Below are 16,956 nucleotides of genomic sequence, written 5' to 3' on the forward strand. Positions count from 1 at the left end.
AAAATGGAAGACTGCCATTCGAATGGATGGAAGAATAGACTTGATGGCAAAGGTTCAGCCAAAAAAAAAAGTACTGAAGCGGATAAAATTTGACAAAGAACACATCAACTGGCCTAAAGAGAAGTAGAGAAACATTTTGTGGACTGATGAAAGTAAAATTATTTTTTGGGTCCAATGGCTGCAGACAGTTCATGGGACGACCCTCAAACTCTGCATTCAAGCCACAGTACACTCTGCAGACAGTGAAGCATGGTGGTGCCAGCATCATGATATGGGCATGTTTCTCTTACTATGGTGCTGGACCTATTTACCGCTGACCAGGGATCATGAACCAGTTTACATATATTAAAATACTTGAAATAGTCATGGGTGTTTCAACAACACAACGACCCTAAACGCAACAATAAACAGGCAAAATCTTGGTTCCAACAAAATTGAGGTTATGGAGTGGCCAGCCCAATTCCCGGACCTTAATCCAATAGAACACTTTTGGGATGACATCAAAAATCCCATTTCTGAGTCAAAGCCAACCAATGCCCCAAAATTGTGGGATGTAGTCCAAGCATCCTGGGCTGGAATAACAGGTGACAGAAGTTGGTTGACTCTGTGCAGCATAGTTTAGTGATTCACAGGAATTCTAAATCCACAAAAAAAGTACATTGTGAGTTTAAGACAAATGCAGACACTGCTATAAATTTTTTTTTTTTTTTTTTATAGAACAACCCAATGTTTTATTTTCTGTAAAGTAGTTAAAAATTTATATACATTTCTCCATGTTTTGAATTAAAAAAAAAGTGCAATGTTCCCAATGCATGGAAATAAAAACTAATATAAAGATTTTGTGATAAGTCGTGTTTTTGGACACTATTATTTTGAACATTACTGTATACATAAAATATGACATTCTGCCGAAAACTAAAATTCTGTAAAACCTCTTGCATGGTGAAGCCGTGAGGGTACAGTTTTATGCTGCACCTCACAGGAGCTGTACTGGGTCCTCTTCATTTAGTTTTTTCAAATATAAAATAAATATACAGTGGGGCAAAAAAGTATTTAGTCAGTCAGCAATAGTGCAAGTTCCACCACTTAAAAAGATGAGAGGCGTCTGTAATTTACATCATAGGTAGACCTCAACTATGGGAGACAAACTGAGAAAAAAAAATCCAGAAAATCACATTGTCTGTTTTTTTTTTCATTTTATTTGCATATTATGGTGGAAAATAAGTATTTGGTCAGAAACAAAATTTCATCTCAACACTTTGTGATATATCCTTTGTTGGCAATGACAGAGGTCAAACATTTTCTGTAAGTCTTCACAAGGTTGCCACACACTGTTGTTGGTATGTTGGCCCATTCCTCCATGCAGATCTCCTCTAGAGCAGTGATGTTTTTGGCTTTTCGCTTGGCAACACGGACTTTCAACTCCCTCCAAAGGTTTTCTATAGGGTTGAGATCTGGAGACTGGCTAGGCCACTCCAGGACCTTGAAATGCTTCTTACGAAGCCACTCCTTCGTTGCCCTGGCGGTGTGCTTTGGATCATTGTCATGTTGAAAGACCCAGCCACGTTTCATCTTCAATGCCCTTGCTGATGGAAGGAGGTTTGCACTCAAAATCTCACGATACATGGTCCCATTCATTCTTTCATGTACCCGGATCAGTCGTCCTGGCCCCTTTGCAGAGAAACAGCCCCAAAGCATGATGTTTCCACCACCATGCTTTACAGTAGGTATGGTGTTTGATGGATGCAACTCAGTATTCTTTTTCCTCCAAACACGACAAGTTGTGTTTCTACCAAACAGTTCCAGTTTGGTTTCATCAGACCATAGGACATTCTCCCAAAACTCCTCTGGATCATCCAAATGCTCTCTAGCAAACTTCAGACGGGCCCGGACATGTACAGGCTTAAGCAGTGGGACACGTCTGGCACTGCAGGATCTGAGTCCATGGTGGCGTAGTGTGTTACTTATGGTAGGCCTTGTTACATTGGTCGCAGCTCTCTGCAGTTCATTCACTAGGTCCCCCCGCGTGGTTCTGGGATTTTTGCTCACCGTTCTTGTGATCATTCTGACCGCACGGGGTGGGATTTTGTGTGGAGCACCAGATCGAGGGAGATTATCAGTGGTCTTGTATGTCTTCCATTTTCTAATTATTGCTCCCACAGTTGATTTCTTCACTCCAAGCTGGTTGGATATTGCAGATTCAGTCTTCCCAGCCTGGTGCAGGGCTACAATTTTGTTTCTGGTGTCCTTTGACAGCTCTTTAGTCTTCACCATAGTGGAGTTTGGAGTCAGACTGTTTGAGGGTGTGCACAGGTGTCTTTTTATACTGATAAGTTTAAACAGGTGCCATTACTACAGGTAATGAGTGGAGGAAAGAGGAGACTCTTAAAGAAGAAGTTACAGGTCTGTGAGAGCCAGAAATCTTGATTGCTTGTTTCTGACCAAATACTTATTTTCCACCATAATATGCAAATAAAATGAAATAAAAACAGACAATGTGATTTTCTGGATTTTTTTTTTCTCAGTTTGTCTCCCATAGTTGAGGTCTACCTATGATGTAAATTAAAGACGCCTCTCATCTTTTTAAGTTGTGGAACTTGCACTATTGCTGACTGACTAAATACTTTTTTGCCCCACTGTACAACCAATATTAATAAAAGGTTATTCCTAATGTCATATTACAAGATCCCTGATCATACAGTTAAGGCAAATTCCTGGGATATGAAAAGACCAATATTAAAAAGGTTATTCCCATTGAAAATTTTGTTTGAGGTGCACCCGGTACAGTTACCATATGTGGTGCAGCTTAAAACTAGACCTCCACAATTGCCGACTGCGTGTGGCTAATGTACCTGTTTCACTGCTCTCCTCATTTTTGCTGTTCACTGCTCCTCATCATTGTATTACTTTGACCTTGACCTGCTTCTGTTACATTCTCCACTTTCACATTTTTTTTACTGATTTTGTTTTTATGCCTTTTTAATAAGGAGTTTCGTGCGCATCATTGTATTATCACTCTATTATGCACAGAATATATTTGTTTTTTAATGTTCTGACAGTAAATCACCCTCCCCCCCCCCCAACCCAAAAAAAAAAAAATTCAACATAAACAAGGGAAGGAATTTAAAATTGGTCACATTTCTTAATACAAGGAGTGAACAATTGCTGCACCCTTGAAGAGCGGAATGATTGCAGTGGTCTGAAGAGTTGAGTTTTCGTGATGCCTTTTTGTTATGGTATCTGTTGTGGCTCTCAGGATTTTTTTATTTTTTTTTTTAACTGTAAATTTTTATAGAGAAAATTTTTAATTGAACAATTGGGCACAAGTCCGAACAAACAATGATGGTCAATACCTTCATACAAGAAGCATTCAAATTAAACCAGGAAAGCCTCCTGGTGAAGCAATGTTATACAAATATAGTATAATACAACCTCTAGAACTGGAGCGCCACATAGTAAGATCAAGCATTACGTTAAAAATAACCTTGACAATCCTATAAACATAGACTTCTAGCAACACCGTTAGCCACCTCCAGTATACAATGTACTGAAATTCACATTATGAAATTAAATGAGAATCCCACAAAAACACAAGACATACACAACAAGGATAAAGAAGGAAGGAAAGATTGCAGATTCCAGAAGATAAGAGGAGGCAGGGTAAACCTTAACCATTTCTCTGAGCCCAGTATTAATCCCAAGGAGCCCAAACAGTCGAAACTGTCCACTCTCTCTCTCCCATCAAAGCCGTCATTTACTCCATCCTGCAAATGTCAGCTATTCTATTCAATAAGTGCTGCCTATTCGGAGGGGAAGACTGTGTCCAGTTAGCGGCAATCAGACACCTATCTGCAGTAAGAATATGAAGTAACAATCTGGCTATTTTGGACGCTTTTTTCCATATGGTCTGCCAACACTGGGGTGATAAACTTCTTCTCCCCAGGGTAGACTCCCATCTACTTATGTAAGGGTGTTTAAGTTGTTGGCCCTCCTGAGGACAATTTAGTAACCGGTATATATCCAAAAATAATCCTCTGGTTGACGTGCCTCTTTTGCAAATTCTCTCAATCAGTAGGCATAGACGCCAAATTGTCTGATTTGCAGTTACTGCAAGAACTTTGTTAGAAATTTGAAAATATAGACTTGATGGTATCAAATGAAAGAAGCTCCAGCGTGTTCCCCTCTACAAGACCAATGCAGAGTCCAGACTATTCAGAATCAAAGGTTGATATATGAAAGAAATCGTAGATGAACTAGGGGAAGTCAGGGCATACTTTTTCATACATGTAGTCCAAACCCTCCGTCATGAACTGCTTAGGGCCCAACAAAGAAACTTTTTTAGTGGATAAATTTGATCACAGTAACGAGTTCAGATGGATAGGAGCCATCCTTAATTTTTCTATCTCTGTCCATTTGTTGTAAGCCCACAATGAAGTACACGAGGGAATCCTACGTAAATGAGCCGCCCAATAATATTTAACAATATCCGGGACTGAAAGACCCCTTTGCGACTTATGGGAGACAAGGACACGCTTGGATAGTCGGTGGCGTTTATCATTCCAAATTCACCTCATTATGGCCGCCTGGACGGCCTTAAGTTCACTCATGGTAACCTTAACCGGTAGAGTTTCAAAGTAATAAAGCAGCTTAGGAAGGAGAGACATTTTGTCTGAAGCTATATGGCCTATTAGTGAGAGCAGAAGTGGCATCAACCTATCAGTCTCCTCAGCTCCCCCAAAAGTGACGGGAAGATGCATGCATATATATTGTTGTAAGAAGACAGGTTAACCCCTAAATACCCAATAGCCTCAGACTTCCATCTAAACTTAAATTTTTACTTTAAATGGTCCAATACATCAGGAGGGATATTTAATGGCAGAGCTTCCGTTTTAGAGGTCTTCAATTTATAACCCGACAGGTCCCCATATTTTTTAAGAACTTTCATTAGATTAGGTAGTGTAATATGTAGTTTAGTTAGAGATAAAAGAACATCGTCTGAAAATAAAGAAATCGTAAAAACTTTGTTACCCAGTTCAACTCCCGATATCTTGGGGTTTTGTCGTATCATCTCCGCAAGTGGTTCTATGCACAGGACGTATAGTAGAGGCGAAAAAGGGCAGCCCTGCCGAGTGCCATTTGTGATAGTAAATGAAGATGAAATGTGAAAAGGCAATTTAATTGAGGCTGTCATGAAGGGACCCAAAATTCCAAAGATCTTTTTAAAGTGTCAAACAATTTAAGCGGTCAAATGCCTTTTCCGTGTCTAAACTCAATAGGAGGCACTGTGGATCATTTCTGTTAGAAACCTCAATTAGCTCTACTGCCCGTCTAGTGTTATCTCCTGCCTGTCGGTTAGGGACGAACCCCACCTGGTCCTTATTGATAAGTTGGGGTAATCAGTCATTAAGCCTATTCGCCTATGCGGGTGAAAATTTTTAGATCAGAATTAAGTAACGGCTCTCGGGATTCTTTAAACAACCGCACTACTGGATAGAGAATGCAATAATTTGTGTAGAAAATGTGTCCTGTTCTGTCTTCGTGAATTCCTCTGACTGCTCCTAAACTTCAAAAGACAAATCATGTGTGTGGAAAATCACAATTTCTTCCTGTACTCAATGCTATTTGTTGTGAACAGTTGTAGGGTACAAAAGAAAAATGTTATCAGCTCACTCCTGACTGTGTCCCCACTTCTCATGTAGGAGGAGCTGACCAGCACTAGTGTAGAGCACATTATCGTCAACCCCAATGCTGCTTATGACAAATTTAAAGACAAGAAGGTTGGAATGAAGGGACTTGGTAAGTGTGAATTTCTTCTTTCATGATACTGAACATATCCTTTAAATAACAATAACCTTTATGGCCATGAGGGTTTTCTGTGTTTTTTTTTTTTTTTCTCAGTTTATATTTCTACTCAATTTTCAGGAACCATACATTTCCCCCCCCTTCCCTTCCCATTGACCTGGCTAGCATACAATAAATGGGGGAAGAGTTCCAAGGGGGTTGGAGGGGGGAATGGTGATGAGAGGAAGAAAAAAAAACTATTTCAATATTTGTTTTTTTTTTTTTTTTCTTCTATGGCGTTCATTGTGCAGTAAAAATGACCTGGCAACATCAGGTGTGTGCGATTACCCCAATACCAAATTCACTGGGTAAAATAAGTATTTGATACACTCTCAGTTTTGTAAGTTTTCCCACCTACAAAGAATGGAGAGGTCTGTAATTTTTCTTAGGTACACTTCAACTGTGAAAGACAGAATCTAAAAATATAAACCAGAAAATCACCTTGTATGATTTTTTTTTTGCATAATTAATTTGCATTTCAATGCATGAAATAAGTATTTGATACAATAGAAAAACAGAACTTAATATTTGGTACAGAAACCTTTATTTGCAATTAGAGATCAGATGTTTCCTGTAGTTCTTGACTAAGTTTGCACACACTGCAGCAGGGATTTTGGCCCACTCCTCCATGCAGATCTTCTCGGTTTCGGGGCTGTCGCTGAGCAACATTGAGTTTCAGTTCACTCCAAAGACTTTCTATTAGGTTCAGATCTGGAGACTGGCTAGGTCACTCCAGGACCTTGAAATCCTTCTTACGGATCCATTCCTTAGTTGCCCTGGTTGAATGTTTCTGGTTATTTTCATGCTGGATTAGCCAAGCTACGACCCATCTTAAATGCTCTTACTGAGGCAAGGAGGTTGTTGGCCAAAACGTCACAATACATAACACCATCTATCCTCCCTTCAAAGCAGTGCTGTTATCCTGTTCCTTTTCCAAGAAAGAACCCTCAAAGTACGATGTTTCCCCCACCATGCTTCACGGTTGGGACGGTGTTCTTGGGGTTGTACTCATCCTTTTTCCTCTAAACACGGCGAGTGTTGTTGATACCAAAAAGTTTTATTTTGGTCTCATCTGACCACTTGACCATCATGCAGATGGTTATTGGTGAACTTCAAACAGGCCCAGACATATGCTGGCATACGCAGGGGGACCTTGCATGCCCTGCAGGATTTTAATCCATGAAGACATAGTGTGTTACTGACGGTAATGTTTGAGACTGCCCCCAGCTCTCTTAAGGTTACTGACCATGTCCACCTGTGTAGGTCTGGGCTGATTCCTAACCTTTCTTAAAATCGTCCTTGCCCCATGAGACGAGATCCTGCGTGGAGCCCCAGGAAGATTGACAGTCATCTTGTGTTTCTTCTAGTATCTACTAATTGTGCCAACAGTTGTTGTCTCTTCTCGCCAAGCTGCTTGCCTATTGTCCTGTAGTCCATCCCAGCTTTGTGCAGGTCTACAATTTTGTCCCTGGAGTCCTTAGACAGCTCTTTTGTCTTGGCCATGGTGGAGATGTTGTAGTGTGATTGAGAGTGTGGACAGGTGTCTTTTATTCAGGTAACGAGTTAAAACAGGTGCAATTAAAAAAGGTAATGAGTGCAGAGTAGGAGGACTTCTTAAAGAAAAAATAACAGGTCTGTGAGTGTGAGAAACAGATTTCTTGCTGATTGCTAGGTGATCAAATACTTATTTCATGCAATAAAATGCTATTTAAATATGAAAAAAATCCTACAATGTGATTTTCTGTTTTTATTTTTAGATTCTGTCTCTCACAGTTGAAGTGTTGAATAAGCTGATCAATAGATAACCCATGGGTCAAAATTCAAAAAGCAATAGATTGTTTTAATTAAACTATAACTTTTAATTCTATAAGTTAAAATAGTAATATTCACACCATGTGCATACCTAATATTGGAAAACGTATACCATAGCAGCAAACTTGGGATAGTTACCACGCCAGGTATAAATATAGACGTAATTTAGAGAACTTCCTGAGCACTGCTATGAGTGTGCCAGTTTAATCTCCATTTGCAAACATATCCTGTAGAATGAACATCTAGGTGTATTCTCACATATCCGAGTAGGGTGAAAAAAAGTGTCCAATGTTTACTGCTGTGGTGTGCGTTTTGTAATTTTGGGTATGCATGTGGTGTGCATTGTACTATTTTAAGTTATAGAATGAAAAGTTAAATTTCAATTAAAACCCTATCTATTGCTTTTCACAGTTGAAGTGTACCTACGATAAAAAGTGTAGACCTTTGCATACTAGGTAGGTGAGGAAAGCTTGGAAAATCGGCTGTGTGTGTATATATGTATATAAAAATAGTGTTATATATATATATATATATATATATATATATACCAAAAGTTTGGACACACCTCATTCAAAGTAGATTCACTCTGAAGGCATGAAAACTATGAATTAACACATGTGGAATTATATAATTAACAAAAAAGTGTGAAACAACTGAAAATACTGTGTGTCTTATATTCTAGGTTCTTCAAAGTAGCCACCTTTTGCTTTGATTACTGCTTTGCACATTCTTGGCATTCTCTTGATGAGCTTGAAGAGGTAGTCACCGGAAATGGTTTTCACTTCACAGGTGTGCCTTGTCAGGTTTAGTAAGTGGGATTTCGTGCCTTATAAATGGGGTCGGGACCATCAGTCGTGTTGTGCACAAGTCTGGTGGATACACAGCTGATAGTTCTACTCTTTGAATGAGAAGGTGTGTCCAAACTTTTGGTCTGTACTGTGTGTGTGTGTGTATGTATGTGTATATATATATATGTATATGTATATATGTATATATATATATATATATATATATATATATATATATATATATATATATATATATATAATATCTATAACATTCCAATAGCTTTTTTTTCCCCCTCATTTTGTTATAGGAAGTGAGGCCACCAAAAAAAATTGCAATACTGATATTTTAGAGCTTTTTTTTTTTTTTTTGGCTTGTTTAATATATACCATATTATTAAATGGTTTCAGATTTTGATCGGTCGATTGTGGACATGATGATACTAATTATGCTTTATCTTTTATTTCTTTATTGTATAACTGAGGAGAATGCTTTTCACTTTGAGTTTTTGTTTTTCTTTAGTTCCTTAGGCCTGTTTCACACATCAGTTTTTTCCCATCCCATCAGTCAAGCCAATTTAAAAAAAAAAAAACGGATCTGCCAAAAAAGGGGCAGATCCATTTTTTACACCCATAGACTTACATTATTGGCGGATCCTGACTGACGGTCGTCCGTCACACCCGCTATTGTACGGATCCGCCAAGATTTTAGCGGCTCCCGGGCGTATGAGACGGACCCTGCAGCGTTTTTTTGCAGTGACGATCCGCTATTTTCACTCCGGGAAGCATTTTAATAGTGCGAGTTGGGCGGGATCGCGCACCAACTCCCGCGATGATCAGGCGGGATCGCGCTCCAACTCCCGCGATGATCGGGCGGGATCGCGCTCCAACTCACGTGCGATCGCGTTCCATATCCCGGCCGCGATCTACATCCAAATCACAATCGCCGGATCATGCCCGCGAGTTCCCCGCTCTCTTCTCGCGGCCCCGCCGGTAAAAATTTTTTTTACAGGACCGCGGTTCCTTTATCGCTCCTAGTTCGGCGGATCCTGTCACACCAACGGTCCGGTGGCTCCTGTTGGTGTTTCGACGGTCACGGATCCGTTCTCCGCCTTTTTGGCGGCTGGCAACTGACTGCAGAAACGTAAGTGTGAAACAGGCCTTAGGGGTCTTGAACCTGCAGTCATATAGTTGCTTCTGCTCTAGGAGTTCAGTGTTGCTGTAATCCTGCGGAATCCTATTGCCAGGTCATTTTTTCCTGTGCAATGAACGTCGTAAAAGCAAAACCTTAAAACCAGTGTTAGAATTCTGTATTGTGTAAGGTTTTTTTTTCTCATCATTTTCACTGTGCTTAATATTAATTTTCAGTCCATTATATTGTAATGTAATTGGTGTAATTGAACACTTCAACTCGTTCTGCAAAATAACCATGTCATCCAGCTATGTTGTGAACAGTTATGGCTGTTGAAAGATGTGGAAGAAAAAACCAAGGTGGGGGGAAAATAAATAATGGAAAATTGGCCAGTCATGTTGCCAGCGATGCTCCATTAGACCATCAAATATGGTGCTGGCTTATGCCATCCCTCTGGTTAGACTGCTGGCGCAGGGCACAAGGCTGTAAAGTGCGTCATTCTGTGCCTCTCATCTGTATCTCTCTTACGAACAGATTTCTCTGACCGTATAAGCAAGACAAAGCGGACTGGATACGAGTCTGGGGATTATGAAATTGTGAGTCCTGCGCTATAATGTTATTTTATACTATGGGATTAGCTTGTGTGTTCTGACTAATACATCACATGTGACATATTCCTGGTTACTAGATGACTCTCATGCTTTTCTTCATCTTGATAGTTCTTCCATGTTGGTCTGATTTAACAAAACTGTAATTAGCGGGGTTCTACTTTTTAAATTGATTGCCGGTGTGTTGTTTTTTTTTTGTTATTTTTTGTTGTTTATATGGTCAGTTGCTGCAAACTGCCCCAGATGCTTTGCTTTCTGAAACTACAGTGAGATTATCTTTTTGGGGCGTGATTTACGGTATATATTGAGATGGAACACCGAGGAGATTTTATTTTTCGGCCAGTGGCTGCTGTAACAACCCATTTGGAAGCCACAATTCTGTTGGCGGGGGCGCTGATGATTGCAACAATCTTCCCATCTAACCCCTTAGATGTCGCTATTCACATTGGCTTCTAAGGGGATAAACTGCAGGGATGTGAATCATAGAATCGTAGAGTTGGAAGGGACCTCCTGGGTCATCTGGTCCAACCCCCTGCTCAAAGCAGGATTCGCTAAATCATCCCAGTCAGATGTCTGTCCAGCCTCTGTTTGAAGACTTCCATTCTCCAAGGCTGTTGCTTCAGGAGCTCAGCAGTATATTACAGTCAGGTCTGCTGTGGATGGTGCCAGCTAGGCGCCAGAGTCTGCACCATGACTTTGTTGTTCTCATAGAATTACAGAATGTTGGAGTTGGAAGTGACCTTCAGGGTCATCGTGTCCAAACCCCGGCTCAATGCAGGATTCAGTCAATCATCTCAGACAGATGTCTGTCCAGCCTCTGTTTGAAGACTTCCATTGAAGGAGAACTCGCCACTTCTCTGGCAGCCTTCTCCACTCATTGATCTATGAGCTGTGATGTGAATAACCTGCAGTTAGTCCTCTCATCTATTGTGTCATCTGGTTAAATCTTCCCGTTTTCTTTCTTGTTTATCTTGTTGTGTAGCTGGGAGATGGAATAGGACTGAAAGAAACACCACAACAGAAATATCAACGGCTCCTGCATGAAGTCCAGGAACTCACCCAAGAAGTGGAAAAAATACAGGTAAGCATCCCCATGACACCCTGACCGTTTCTGAATAACTAAGAAAATAGATGTGCAAAGCCGGTGGTGTATTTCACTTGCGCTGCTGATAACTCAAGGCAGAGGTAAAATCCAAAAAGTTTAATATTACAGGTTTTATAAAGTCAACGCGTTTCAAGGTTCCATATGACCTCTTCTTCAGGACAAAAAAAAAGCTTTTTGGTTTTTGTCCTGATGAAGAGGTCATGTAAAACATTGAACCGCGTTGACTTTTTAAAAACTGTAATACTAAACTTTTTGGATTTTACCTCTTCCTTGAGTGTTATCAGCAGCTCAAGTGAAACACCACCGGCTTCCACATCTATTTTCCTGGTCTTTCTCTGATCGGTGTCTTGCGGCAGCTGTGTATACAGTATATACCTGTTTCGTGTTGCTAGTTTGCAACCATACCAGATGAGTGGTTCCACATCTTATTTATCTGTACCATCGGATAAGACCCTATTGCGCTTCTTGTCTCCTAGTTTTCTCTCCACTGACATTTCTGAAAACCTGGCTTAGGTTGGTTTAGGTGGTGAGATATCTCTGCCTATATCTAAGTGGGCAATTCTGCAAATGTATCAGCAGTCAGTAACTAGCAGCATGTGAAGGCATTGTACCTGCACAACCAAGGTTATTAAACAGTTACCTACATGTTGATTAGAATTATGACACACACATGCGGTTACAATCCTTTTTGCCAGATGTTTACTGTATTTATTTGGCTATTAATCACAATTTTTGCTCTCTATAACCATACAGAGCACAGTTAAGGAATCTGCTGCTGAAGAGAAGCTGACTCCAGTCGCCCTGGCTAAACAGGTGGCTTCTCTGAAACAGCAGCTAGTGTCCAACCACCTAGAAAAGTTGTTAGGCCCTGATGCTGCCATCAACCTCACAGACCCCGATGGAGCACTTGTAAAGTAAGTAATCCCCTTTTCTACTTGACATTTTGGGTGAGCTGTGCTTTGATTGTATATAGGCTTTTTTTTTTTTTTTTTTTTACAGTTTGGTTCTCTACAATAACTAGCAGTCCGTCAGTATTGATTTGAAATAAATGGACAGGTTGCATCATAAACAAAGTTCAAGACTGGTGAAAGATAATCACTGAAAAAATACTTGTGCCTTGTTCTGTGTTATATGTACTAGCTATGAACCCGTGCTACTCCCGGGTGGCGGGCATTTTTATTGGTATATGGTCTCCCATCCTGGTATGTGCTGCAACCCTCATCCCTATCCTGATATGTATGGTACCCTCACGCACCAATCCTGGTATGCATGGTACCCCCTTATCCATATACTGGTATTCATGGTTCCCTCACCCTCCCAATCCTGGTATACATTGCACCCCCTCATCCCTATAGTGGTATGCATGGTACCCCCTCATCCCTATCGTGATATGCATGGTGCCCTCGCCCCCCAATCCTGGTATGCATGGTCCCCCTCACCCACCTATCTTGGTATGCATGGTCCCCCTCACCCCCCAATCCTGGTATGCATGGTCCCCTCACCCCCCAATCCTGGTATGCATGGTCCCCTCACCCCCCTATTCTGGTATGCATGGTCCTCTCACTCCCCTATTCTGGTATGCATGATCCTCTCACCCGCCTATTCTGGTATGCATGATCCTCTCACCCCCCCTATCCAGGTATGCATGGTCCTCTCACCCCCCAGTCCTGGTATGCATGGTCCCCTCACCCCCCAATCCTGGTATGCATGGTCCCCACACCCCCCAATCCTGGTATGGATGGTCCCCTCACCCCCCTATCCTGGTATGCATGGTCCGCTCACCCCTCACCCCCCCTATCCTGGTATGCATGGTCCCCCTCACCCCCCAATCCTGGTATGCATGGTCCCCTCACCCCCCAATCCTGGTATGCATGGTCCCCTCACCCCCCAATCCTGGTATGCATGGTCCCCTCACCCCCCAATCCTGGTATGCATGGTCCCCTCACCCCCCAATCCTGGTATGCATGGTCCCCTCACCCCCCAATCCTGGTATGCATGGTCCCCTCACCCCCCAATCCTGGTATGCATGGTCCCCTCACCCCCCAATCCTGGTATGCATGGTCCCCTCACCCCCCAATCCTGGTATGCATGGTCCCCTCACCCCCCAATCCTGGTATGCATGGTCCCCTCACCCACCTATCCTGGTATGCATGGTCCTCTCACTCCCCTATTCTGGTATGCATGATCCTCTCACCACCCTATTCAGGTATGCATGGTCCTCTCACCCCCCAGTCCTGGTATGCATGGTCCCCTCACCCCCCAATCCTGGTATGCATGGTCCCCACACCCCCCAATCCTGGTATGCATGGTCCCCTCACCCCCCAATCCTGGTATGGATGGTCCCCTCACCCCCCCTATCCTTGTATGCATGGTCCGCTCACCCCCCCCCCTATCCTGGTATGCATGGTCCCCCTCACCCCCCTATCCTGTTATGCATGGTCCCCCTCACCCGCCTTTCGTGTTATGCATTGTCCCCCTCACCCCCCTTTCGTGTTATGCATTGTCCCCCTCACCCCCCTTTCGTGTTATGCATGATCCCCTCACCCCCCCTTTCGTGGTATGCATGGTCCCCTCACCCCCCCAATCCTGAAATGAATGGTCCCCCTCAGCCCTATTAAACTGCACACATTTAAAAAAAAAAAACATTTATACTCCCCTTTCTTCCCTGTGTCCAGCGCTGTCCTGTTCTGGGCGTGTTGTGGTGCCGGACTCGGCGCGTGTGCAGTCCTCGCTTTCCGCCGCCATGTTCTTGAAGACACACTGCAGTGTGTGTTCAACAAAATGGCGGCGGTAAACGCGGACTGCGCATGCGCTGATTCCGGCGCTACAACACGTCCACTCCAGACACTTAAAGACGCAAGACCCCGCTGGCAACAGCAACACCCGGTTCGGGAAGGTGTTGCGGAGATGGCGGTATGCGTTCAGTGCTTACGCATACCGCCATCTCCTGGGGGGATGCGTCACTCTGGGTCCAGACTGCACAGGCGCATTGCGCTTGCGCAGTCTATAAAGGCTTCAGACAGAGTGACGCTCCCCCGGTTATATTATAGATGTTTTATAAGCTATTTGTCAGTAGGATTGTCCCTCCTAAGCTGCCTTTATGTGCATGCAGATCATAGAAAGCTGAATAAAATGATCCCTTGATATATGCAATTCGATGTCTTATTGCAGAGAAATCCACATTTTTCTTAATATATAAATAAGTTGTTAAAGGGAACCTGTCACCAGCAAAAACGGTAGTAACTTGCAGATATGGGCTTAATCTGCAGGTTAATAGCGTTACTTACCTGCCTGATGCCTGCAACTTGCCAAATGCTGCGATGAGAAAATGAACGTTGTTCTTCCTGGCAGCATTCGGTTTCAGTCACTAGGGTGGTGGCGGCGGTGCTGGTTCAGTCGCAGCTTTAAGTATGCGGAGTGGCCGATGTAACTGCTCCCCCAGCCTTGACTGACACTAGCTCTATGTTGGGGCCAGCTATCAGTCAGGACCGGGGGCCCAGCTGCAGCCTCCACTCTTTAGTCTAAGGGCAGTGACTGAAACTGTCGGTGCCGCCCCCTGACTGAATCCGAATGCTGCCTGGGAGAATAAAGTTAATTTTCTCCCCACAGCGTTTGGCTATGTGCAGGCATTGGGCAGCATAATAATGCTATTAACCTGCAGATCAACCCCAAATCTGCAGGTTAATAGCATTTTTGCTGGTGACAGCTTCCTTTAAAATCTATGGGCTGGACACTGATATCCCTGAGAATCTGCCTACAGAGCTGCTTATAAATGAAAGGGAGAGTTTCCAGTGTGAGACATGTAATGACTGACAGTCTGCTCTCCTGATTTCATTGCAGAGCTGTGCCTGAGTACATCTGGCCCAGTAATATTTACATATTAACAAAAAGCTGAATCTCTCTGGAATAAGACATAGGATTGTAAATATCACAATGTGATTTTATTCAACTTTCTATGATTTACATGCCCGTGTAGACTGCTCATGAGGGTTGATTCTACATCACACCGACTGGAGTGAGAATTCTGGTGCAGCGCACGGAGCCACACACCGCCACTCAGGCGCTCCAGATTCATAAAGTGGCGTGTGCCTCTTCATGAATCAAGAGCATCTGACTACAACATTCATGATTGGGGCCCTTAAACTTCTCCATCCTCCGAGATTCACTTCTGACACTGCAGGAAGCCATGTTTTCAGGTTGGCATATATTCATTGTTATAATCCAAGCATATTTGAGAATTTATCTTCAATTCAGTTATTTGACATATGCTCAAAATTTGTTAAAGGGAGCATTTCGCCAAAGAAATTCCCATTACACTTGCTTTCCAGAAAAAAGTAGTTGTTGTATTTTCAGTGTTTAGACCTCATTCAGATGTCAGATTTTCACATACTAGTGCTATGTGGTTTTCTCAATCGATTCATTGGGGGCCACCTTAAACCATGGGTGTATGCTGCTGTCACTATGTAAAACTTTCGCTCCTCCCCAGCCGTATATACCCACCAACTAGCACGAAGTGAATCGGTTTTGGCTTATTGTCAGTAGAAGGCAGACACAGGGCCTCATTCAGCCCCATTTCTACCTTAGGTTTTGTTGATTTTTATTAATGAGTTCCATTTTGCAGGTTCAGTATGTTACTGCGGGCCACAGAGTGGCATTGTCACTCTGACATCCCTCCTAAAGACCAAGAGCAGTGTGGGATTGTGTCACTACAGCTGTCTCCCTGTCCATCTGGCAGGACCCTTTTCCTCTAACATATCAAGAATGTTTAGGGCACCTGCACTGATGGACAGGCGGGTGGTATTTGCCACCATTCCCCGGCCCACTTGCCCTACAGAGCCCGACGTGCACAGTTGGAAAACTGATCCATTATCGTCCACAAATCCTTTGATCTGCGTCCAGCCGCTTGATGGTCAGCAGGTCCTTGGCTGTTCATCTACCTTCACAGGTCTGCGCAGAAGGATTCAGGATCTTCAAGACAGACATCTTCTCCTTCTCTATGCCAAAACACAGGGAGTCTCACTCCCATACTCCTCCTATTGTACTGCATTTTGCATATTCCACCTGTAATAAAGAGTTCCGCTCTGGTCTGCTTTTCCCATCAGAATTCTGGCGCTCAGGTCAATCCTTCTTGCCCATCTCCACTGGCAGAACCTCCTTCCAACCACCTGATTCGCATCCAGTCTCACAATGCCACTGTGTTGGCATACATCAACCACCTAGGAGGAACCCATAGTCGTGCAGTGATGTCAGAAGTGACTCAGATTCTGTTATGGGCCAAGCGGAACATACTAACAATCTCAGCAGTGTGCATACCACGATTGAACAACTGGGCCGCCTATTTTCTCAGCCGTGAAGGTCTCACCGCTAGTGAATGATCAATGAATTTGTTGGTCTTCCTCAAGATTTGTCTACGATGAGGAACTCCCGATGTCAGCCTGATGGCGCCCAGAGTGAACCATAAGGCTCCTCCTAGTGTGTTTCCAGATCACGCGACCCACTAGCATCTGCTCCAGCGCGATGATAATTTCATGGACCCAGTTGTCTCTCCCATACCTGTTTCCTCCTCTATCACTGATCCCCCCCCAAGGTGGTCAAGAAGATCAAAGCGGAAGGAGTGCTTGTGTCTCGTTGCTTCAGACTCGCCCAGAAGATTATGGTATGCAGGACTAATCC

At 43.0% G+C, this 16,956-nt stretch overlaps 1 protein-coding gene across 1 annotated transcript in view; it reads left to right on the forward strand.

The window, feature by feature from the left end:
• The window catches only part of DCTN2 (dynactin subunit 2), an 84,555-nt gene that overhangs the window by 27,055 nt on the left and 40,544 nt on the right, over window positions 1-16,956 (forward strand). The window contains exons 3-6 of the mRNA XM_073576818.1: window positions 5,700-5,796; window positions 10,105-10,166; window positions 11,161-11,259; window positions 12,037-12,197. Coding sequence (XP_073432919.1) covers window positions 5,700-5,796; window positions 10,105-10,166; window positions 11,161-11,259; window positions 12,037-12,197 — 419 coding nt within the window. The remainder of the gene's footprint in view (window positions 1-5,699; window positions 5,797-10,104; window positions 10,167-11,160; window positions 11,260-12,036; window positions 12,198-16,956) is intronic.

This window comes from Dendrobates tinctorius, unplaced genomic scaffold, assembly GCF_039654945.1.
Source record: "Dendrobates tinctorius isolate UK_male_01 unplaced genomic scaffold, ASM3965494v1 ptg000051l, whole genome shotgun sequence".
NCBI classification, from domain to species: Eukaryota; Metazoa; Chordata; class Amphibia; order Anura; family Dendrobatidae; genus Dendrobates; species Dendrobates tinctorius.